Here is an 8,753-nt window from a genome sequence, read left to right as displayed (position 1 = left end):
CCCAGCCGTTCTCCTGACTGATGGACCCCTGTCATGCAGGCTATAAAGAGTAAGGTGGAGGTCGGGGCGCAATACACGGGGTTAACCGTAGCCGCCAGCACCCCACCATGTCTAGACCTAGTTCGATCATGAGGGTGCGTTGTGAGCGACGGGAAGCTCCACCGCTGCCTCGAGATCGCGTCTGCACTCCTGCCTTCTTCAAGACCCTAGCAAGCGTGTCAAGGTACTGCTACTTCCTCATCGACGCCGTGGCCACGATTTCATTGGACCGAGGTACATCGTAAGTAAAGTTTTTACCGGAGGTCTTCAGTCCTATCGTGCTTTTGCATCATTTCAGTGCTTCCGATAACCAATGTCTGTTTTTGCATCATTCCGAAAATCGAAAATATCACTGCAGTGCATCTGCATAATTGCTGTAGCTTCGAAGCGGCACGGCAGATTTACATCTTTTATGCGGCAACTAAATAAAAATAGCATATATAAGCATTTTTATCTCCCCGCACCAGGCCTTGCCAAACAACTCCGTACTTATAAGAAATCGAGCAGGCAAGTTTTTTAGCTCGATATTTTTTCGCCAAGATACAGCTAGCGTAACATAATTCCTTGAGGCGCATTTTACATGTGCCAATAATATCATAAATGAGAACCACGTAAATTATCTTGGTCGACAATTCAGAGGACACGACGCATTGAATTTTCGTTTTCTAGGGTTCCCGTCTGTTTTTTTTCTCCATCGTTGTCAAAAAGAAAAAAAATATGGGGAGGATTATCCATTTTTAAATGGAAGCTCACTTGATTTGAAATCCAGATTCAAGATCTACCCACTTCTCGATGTCTCTGGCCAAATCCTCCGCTAGCCCAGTATAAGAATGCGGGGTTAGCTTCGAAAGCTTTGATCGAACCTCCTCCGGTATGTCTAGACCATCAATGAATTGCTGCATGCTGTCCTTGGTGACAGCTTGGCCTCTCGTCAGTTCCTTCAGCTTCTCATAAGGTTCAGGTATTCCATATCTTCGCATAACCTACAAAGAGTAATAACAGTAACGTGATACATGCCTGATGTGCACACAATAAGCACTTTCTGACAGCAACCCGAACAGAATCCAAGGGGAAATGGACAGAAGAAAACAGATGCCTTACTGTCTGTATTGGCTCAGCAAGGACCTCCCAAGTTTGCTCCAAGTCTTCAGCTAAACGTGATTCATTCACCTGTATAGGCACCAATTCAGCATAAATTTTCTAGCCTGATCATAATTATTTAAGATGTATGCAAAAATTTAACAAAGTTATCTGAGTTCAATAGTAAAGAAGAGTAAACATCTGATATTCCCATGCAATGGTCCAAGAATGCAAGTGTATGCAGTTGAGCACTGCACAAAGGAATATCCTTATCCTACTCAGTTATCCTCAGCTGGTTTGAGTGGTATGAACTTTTAGTTGGGTAAATGCCTAGGCCTAGCAGTCACCACTAATTTATAGTGTATTTTCCCCTGTCAGGTCAAAACTTATGAAAAAAGCAAGTGGTGAGGTAGGTCAATCTGCTTGATCATCAAGCATTCTGCAAGTACTTATAATAATCATAAACTAAAAATTAAACATGCATCAACTATATTGAGGGTACAACTATATCACCTGTAACGAGACAAAGGACAAGCTCTGGGCCACCTACCTGAACCTTGCTGATTCCACGCATGGTAGTTTTGTAAGCCAATAGAGAATGACCCAATCCCATACCCAAGTTTCTCAAAACAGTCGAGTCTGTCAGGTCACGCTGTGAATGATACAACATGGTGGTTCATTAGTATACATATATACTAATGAGATGGTAAGTATACTTTAAGATCCAATCTCGCATAGGTGTCAAGTGTCATGAGTACAGGCACCAGATTTTCATCCTGACAACTCATGTTAGAAAAGCTGAAATTGAGGAATAAAATCGGATTAGCGACAATACCTGCATCCGGGATATTGGCAGTTTCATGCTTATGCCAGATAATATAGAATTCGCCTGACATAAATTGCCATCACTATTTTCAAAATCAATGGGGTTGATTTTATGAGGCATAGTGGAAGAACCAACTTCACCAGCCTTTGGTATCTGAAAAAATAATTTTGGAAGATGTTGGAAGTTAATATGGAACATAAAAATAAATACCATCAATTTGTTTCCTTGCAGTACAAGTTTAATCCTCCCAAACTGTAGTGTCAACCCTTTTTAGTTTACCTGCTTGAAGTAACCTAATGATATATAGGACCACATGTCTCTATCAAAATCAGTCAACACATTGTTGAACTGGGTGAATAGATTGAAGAGCTTTGATATGTAGTCATGAGGCTCAATCTGTAAAGGGATAAAACTGCATCAGAACCAACAACATTGATGGTTATGATCACCCTAGAATTTGAGAAGCCTCCCTAATTGTGCAAGAACATTGAAGACCAGAGAAGAAACTAAATGTCAAAACAAAGAATATAGATCACCTGAGTAACGTAGGGATTAAACTGCAAACCCAAGGATCCAACAAACTCTTCTGCCACCTTAGGCCAGTCAACTTCAGGATATGCAACCACATCAGCATTGTAATTGCCAACAGCCCCAGCAAATTTCCCTAGTATCTTCACCTCCGAGAAACTCTTTCCTATATCAGATAATCTGGCCGCAAAGTTTGCCATCTCCTTTCCCACGGTTGTTGGTGATGCTGGCTACAAGCAGGAATTGATTGAAAGCAATTTAAGACAGGGATCCAAATCAAGTCTTTCTTGCAAAGCAAGTGCATTCATACTAGCAATTGAGCAAGACAACTGTGTTCACTATTCTATCGATGGAGTTACTGAGCTGTACTCCACAATGCAACACTGCTGAAGAACTTTTTTTTTTACTTATAGAAATATATTTTTCCCTTTTCCTGTACAAATGGAAAGGTTGAAGATTATCTGCCAGAACCCAGAACAATATAATAATCTTTTTAAATTTCCTAGACTGTGCTGATAAATAATGCAGGTTTGTTATTTCCTCCAGCCATGTTGCCTTGGAAATAGCTGAATGAGTTGATCAATCATTCAATTCCATTCTTTTCATTATGAACTTATCAATTTACTATCACTCAAAATCACCTTGTTCCATCAACCAAGCAAACTTACAAAATATTAAGCCCCGATAAATAATTATTTATATCATATATCTCACAAAGGACGCCTTTGATAGCTGTCTATGGAGAAGCTATGCTTCAAACTAAGGGTACAAAAATCTTCTTGTTCTTGCTGTATAACAGTGTAATAAAATATTGCGGTGAAGGTGGCTTCATAAGTCATACCTGCCCATGAGTTCGAGCCAACATAGGGTAGCCTGAATTTTGTGTTGCCAAGGAACACAATGCTCTACATATGTCGGTCATGGCAGGGAACATAACTCTATTTACCCCCTCTTTCAGAGCCAATGCATGCGACAAATTGTTGATATCTTCAGAGGTACAACCGAAATGGAAGAACTCCGACACCTGGAAACAGGTTCAAGAAGCCACTCAGCTTAAAGTCTAACCAGAAATAATTACTCCTAGACACATTAAGATCCTAGCTGCAACCTTTGCAATCTCTGGATTTGAGCTGCACCTTTGCTTCAGAAAGTACTCGACGGCTTTCACATCATGGTTGGTTACTTTCTCGATTTTCTTTACTTCTTTTGCATCGTCAATGCAAAAATTCTCAATAATAGCATTCAAGAAGGCCTGGGCTTCCTTGCTGAACTGAGGCACCTCAGTGATCTCAGGAATTTGAGAAAGTTTCAGTAGCCAATTGATCTGAAGAACAAGAAAGACGCGGCAGATAAGCAACATTGACAATGACACCAGCAACAGGCTCTCAAGCGTCCAATTCTACAATCAAGATTGTACGCAGATACAGTGAATCTCCAGTAAAGATTGCAGGCAGATACAGTGTTTGCAAGGAGCTCAAACTATCCTAAATGTCAGATACCTCGATGAGAACGCGGTATCTGATGAGGCCGAACTCGCTGAAGAAGGGCATCAGCTCCTTGACGAAGCGATCGTACCGCCCGTCCAGCGGCGAGAGCGCCATCAGGCAGAACGTGTCGTGGTCCGGCAAGCTGTGCAACTCCTCCAGCGACCTCCCCGTCCAGTCCAGCAGAGCATCAGCCATCTGAACAACACGGCACAACCCGTAAGTCACAAGCAACCAATACCTCGCTAGCAGGATTCCGGGAAGTTGCACGTGGAGGAGGCGTGCATCGTCACCTCGGTGGAAGCTCCGGCCACGGCGGCGGAGGCTGAGCACCGGAGGCGCCAAGTCGGGAGAGCACGGGCGCCGCTAAGCCCGGTGGTTCTCGGGGCGGCGGCCGAGCGCGGAGAGGCCGATACGGCGGCTGCCGGGGGCTTGAACGACGGCGGCGCGGACATGATTCGAGAGTCACGGCGGCTGCTGTGAGTGGTTAAACCCTAGCGGGTGGCTGCGGATGGGGCGATGAAATAATAAGAGCGGATAAATGTGTGCAGGTGTGGGGGTTTAAGCAGGATTTGTCGATTTCATTTGATGGGAGCTTCTTCCGATTATATTTGGCCATGCAGCCCGCGGCCCGCCGGCCCGGCCCGTGGCCCGTTGTTTTGGCCCGGCCCGAGCCCGGCCCGGCCCGGTGGCCGCCGTGCCCGTGCCGGCCCGGCCCGAGACATCGGGCCGTGCCTGGGCCGCCGGCCTGGCCCGTGGCACGGCACGGGCACGGCCCGGTGCATGATGCGGCCCGGTGGCGGCCCAGTCGGAGAAACGGCCCACGAAGGCAGGCCGCCGGCCCACCCCACGCACCCCTCTTAGTCTCTCCCCTCGTCGTATATAAGCCATCCGCATCCGGCCGGCCGCGGCGCATCCCCCTCCCAAACCCTAACCTAATCCTCTTCGGCTCTTCCTCTCCCCCACCGCGGCTCTCTCAGTCTCTCGCTCTCGGCCTCTCGCTCAGTCGCTCCGCTCTCCCATTCTCGATCCAGATCCAGATCCACCGTCGCCGACGCCGACGTTCGTCCGTCCTCCCCGTCACCGGTGAGCGGTGACCGCGCCGACGCTCCTCCCTGGTCCCTGCTTCCCTGCCGTCTCCTCCTCCCTCCTTTTCCTCTACTCTCAGTCCCTCACTCCCCTCTCGGTGAACCATGTGAGTGTTCATGGCAGTCCCTCATCCTCCACCACCTCGCCGTCGATTCTAATCCGTGTCTGTCTGTCTCATCCGCTGCTTGGCTGGCCTCTTCATCACCGGCACCGGGCTCCAGGTACACAGGTTGGACCGTTGGACTTCTTCTCTAACCCTAACCCTAGATCTGTCATCTGTTCTTCTTCTTCTCACTTCTTCGTCTTCTTCTCACTTCTTCTTCTTCAGTTCTTCACTTCTTCTTCTTCTCGTCGTCGATTCTAATCCGTGTCTGTCTGTCTCATCCGCTGCTTGGCTGGCCTCTTCATCACCGGCACCGGGCTCCGGGTACACAGGTTGGACTTCTTCCCTAACCCTAACCCTAGATCTGTCATCTGTTCTTCTTCTTCTCACTTCTTCTTCGTCTTCTTCTCACTTCTTCTTCTTCAGTTCTTCACTTCTTCTTCTTCTAACTTCTTCTTGCGTGCAGGTTGGCGCCTGACGCCGCGTCTTCCTCCTCTGGAGTAGACATGGCCAGGCCGCCCAAGCGCCCGTTGAGGGGCGGTGCTGGTGCTGCTGGAGGTCGAGGTCGGGCACGGCTGTCCGGCTCGTCCGCGGGTGGTTCTGGCCTCGCAACGCGGGGGGAGAATCAGCATCCCCTCGGCGATGGTGAGGACCAGGCGCCGTACGCGGATGACCTGCTGGAAGTCGAGGACGACGATGACATACGTGATGATGCAGCCGGTCTGTTCGGCATCGACCTCGGTGACGGCAACCAGCCCATCGATGTCGATGGCGACGACGACGATGGTGGAGTTGAGGTATCCACTGACACTCATGGTACCTCCTCTGGTAAGAAAGTTTCTGCTGTTTGGGATTACTTCCATGAGATTAAGGAGAAGGGAATTCGAGTATGTGCCATCTGTAAACATTGTCATGCACGATACACTGCTAGATCGGCCGCTGGCACTGGCCATTTGAGACGGCACATGAATTCTTGTATGAAAAAACGTGATCAGGCTAGTCTTGTCCAGTCTAAGCTTGCTCTAAATCCTGATGGTTTGAACAATTGGGTGTATGATCCTTTGATTGCTCGCACTGAGTTGTGCCGTTTGATTGCTAGGCTAGACCTTCCTTTAGGGATAGGTGAGACTGATGCTTGGGAGGATTACATTAAGCGTGCTCATAATCCTCTGTTCCAAAAGGTTTCTAGGCAGACCACCACTAGAGATATGTCTAAACTGTTTGATGAACAACGTGATATGCTTATGAAATCTGTGTTGCCTACTGCATCTTCTGTTTCTTTGATATCTGATATTTGGTCTGGTAATGCTAAAGAGGATTATATATCTGTGGTTGCTCATTATGTTAGTGCTGATTGGGAGTTACAGAAAAAAGTAATTGGTTTAAGCCTGATTGATGTTTCACATTCTGGTGATAACATTGCTGATAGGATTGCTAGTGTGGTTGAGGAGTTTGGTTTGATAGACAAGGTATTTTCTGTGTCTCTAGACAATGCTTCTGCTAATTCTAGGGCATATGAGATTTTGCAGCCTATGTTCTTTGGTTATTTGGGTTCTTATCCTGCACCTACCCCCACTGATCCTAACAAGGTGCAGTACTTGCTTGTGCATCAGCGTTGTGCATGCCATATCATCAATCTTATTATTAAATCTGGCATGAAGAGGTTGAAACCTTATACTGAAGATTTCAGAACTGCAATAAGTTTTTTAAATTCCTCTAATCAAAGAATTGCATTGTTTAAAAACTACTGCAAGGCTCGGGGTCTTAGACCTAGGAAGTTTGGCTTGGACATGGATGTTAGATGGAATTCTACTTTTTTGATGCTCAAACATTTGCTGCCATACAAAGAAGTCTTTGATGTGTTTATTACCTCTAATTATGGTTCTACTTTATTGACTGCACGGCATTGGCATGTTGCTGAACAAATAATAATATTCCTGGAACTCTTCTATAACTCTACTGTTGTGCTGTCTGAGGTTTATTATCCCACAACTCCACTTGTTTTGCACCATATGCTTGACATGGTTGAACATTTGCAAAATGCTGAAAGAGATGCTAATTTTAGAATGATTGCTACTCCTATGAAGCTTAAATTCCTTAAATATTGGGAGAAAATTCCACTCATTTATTCATATGCATTCATTCTTGATCCTAGAGCTAAGATGAAAGGGTTCTTTAATGTGCTTGAATTGCTTGCTAAGACAACTGGATGCATTTATAGTTCATACTATGTTGATGTAAAAGATGAATTGTATAAATTGTTTGGCAATTATGAACAGAAATTTGGTGCAGTGAGGTCTCAGAGGGTTTCAATCCCTTCAGCTCATACTGGTAAGACAAAACAGGCATGGGGAAGGATCTTTGGAGGTCCTGGTGATTCCCCTGTCTCTTCTTCCCCCTCAGCTCATACTCCATCTGTTGTTAGTGAGCTCAAAGCATACTTGGACAGTGACCCTGTCACATGTTATGAGGAATCCTTTGACATACTCCTCTGGTGGCGTGACCACAAGCTAACTTATCCAATCCTGTCTATTATGGCTAGAGATATTATGTCTGTCCCTATGTCTACTGTCTCTTCCGAGTCCTGTTTCAGCTGTACATCCAGGATACTCGAAGATCGGCGGCGACGCTTGTTGCCTGAGCATGTTGAGATGCTCACCTGCATCAAGGACTGGGAGCAAGGTGCAAGAAGAGAACAGCATACACCTGAGGACCTGGACCTTGAGGAGGCATTCAAGAACCTCTTCCTCAATGAACAAGGCGAAGGCAGCGGCTCCGGCAGTGTCAGCGGCAGCGGCGGTACTGCTGGTGCTGGTGCTGGTGCTGCTGGTGGATAGAAGAAGAAGAAGAGAAGATGAGAGGTAGTCACTCAACATTCAACTATTCAAGTTCCATTTTGCATCTTTTCTTTATATTCAAGTACTGCTGGTACTAACATTGCTTTGCTTGCAGGAACTTTTGGTGTGCTGTAGTGAGTCACTATGATCAATGAAGGAAGAACTTTGCTAGTTGCCACTGATGACCTGATGTTATAATAGGATAGAACTTTTGCTGTTCCTGGCTTCCTGTTGCTGTGATCTGTGAACTCACTAAGTCACAATGACTTTGCCACTGATGTTGGCTATCCTAATAGGATAGAACTATAAGACCTTGACATTTAGAGCTGGCTGCACTCTTTTTTCCTTTCTAGGGTTTCTCACAAAGGTGAGTTTTACCTAAAGGTTTTTAATGAGGCAGCATTGCACAAAACAACTCATTCTAAATATAAGTTCATCATCATATGATCTGTCATCTGTGTGCTGTGTCACTGTGTGCCTGTGTGATTGTGTGAACTGTGCATGGGCCATGGGCCGGCACGGCCCGGTGAAAATGGCCGTGCCCATCGGGCGGCACGGCACGGCACGGCAAAATGGCCCACGGGCCGTGCCATGGGCCGTTGGCCAGGCACGAGCACGGCCTAGGCACGGCACGGCCGGCACGACGGCCCGTCGAGGCACGATTCCGTGCCGTGCCGGCACGGCACGCCGGGCCAACGGGCCGGGCCGGCACGGCCCGATGGCCATCTATGCTTCCGATTTGGTCGCTGTAGCTGTAGTTGTACTCG

At 46.7% G+C, this 8,753-nt stretch overlaps 2 protein-coding genes across 3 annotated transcripts; one reads left to right on the top strand and one right to left on the bottom strand.

Moving 5' to 3' along the window:
* Positions 1 to 613: 613 nt before the first annotated feature.
* LOC136540056 (uncharacterized) lies at positions 614 to 4,505 on the bottom strand. 2 transcript variants are annotated; one of them, XM_066532041.1, is made up of 10 exons: positions 4,251 to 4,505; positions 3,973 to 4,155; positions 3,582 to 3,872; positions 3,315 to 3,497; positions 2,482 to 2,703; positions 2,225 to 2,341; positions 1,955 to 2,098; positions 1,670 to 1,771; positions 1,141 to 1,209; positions 614 to 1,022 (listed from the first exon to the last, which is right to left on the bottom strand). In XM_066532041.1, exons 1-10 carry the CDS (start codon positions 4,410 to 4,412, stop codon positions 789 to 791), a joined length of 1,707 nt encoding a protein of 568 aa, XP_066388138.1. In that variant the 5' UTR covers positions 4,413 to 4,505; the 3' UTR covers positions 614 to 788. The 2 variants fall into 2 exon arrangements, with proteins under 2 accessions (XP_066388138.1, XP_066388139.1); XM_066532042.1 differs by having other exon boundaries at positions 3,582 to 3,797.
* Positions 4,506 to 6,804: 2,299 nt separating this feature from the next.
* LOC136537247 (zinc finger BED domain-containing protein RICESLEEPER 2-like) lies at positions 6,805 to 7,986 on the top strand. Its single transcript, XM_066529286.1, has one exon. The coding sequence runs from the start codon at positions 6,805 to 6,807 to the stop codon at positions 7,984 to 7,986; it is 1,182 nt and encodes a 393-aa protein (XP_066385383.1).
* Positions 7,987 to 8,753: the final 767 nt, after the last annotated feature.

This window comes from Miscanthus floridulus, chromosome 2, assembly GCF_019320115.1.
Source record: "Miscanthus floridulus cultivar M001 chromosome 2, ASM1932011v1, whole genome shotgun sequence".
Classification (NCBI taxonomy): domain Eukaryota; kingdom Viridiplantae; phylum Streptophyta; class Magnoliopsida; order Poales; family Poaceae; genus Miscanthus; species Miscanthus floridulus.
This window is presented reverse-complemented; position numbering and strand designations above follow the sequence as displayed.

What these genes read in the sequence shown, in the direction of transcription:
- LOC136540056 (XM_066532041.1), bottom strand. Translation starts at nt 4,412, where the DNA reads ATGTCCGCGCCGCCGTCGTTCAAGCCCCCGGCAGCCGCCGTATCGGCC. An exon ending in TTAATCCCTACGTTACTCAG is followed by an intron (nt 2,342 to 2,481) that starts GTGATCTATATT and finishes ATCCCTTTACAG; the next exon opens with ATTGAGCCTCATGACTACAT. An exon ending in CATTAGGTTACTTCAAGCAG is followed by an intron (nt 2,099 to 2,224) that starts GTAAACTAAAAA and finishes TTATTTTTTCAG; the next exon opens with ATACCAAAGGCTGGTGAAGT.
- LOC136537247 (XM_066529286.1), top strand. Translation starts at nt 6,805, where the DNA reads ATGAAGAGGTTGAAACCTTATACTGAAGATTTCAGAACTGCAATAAGT.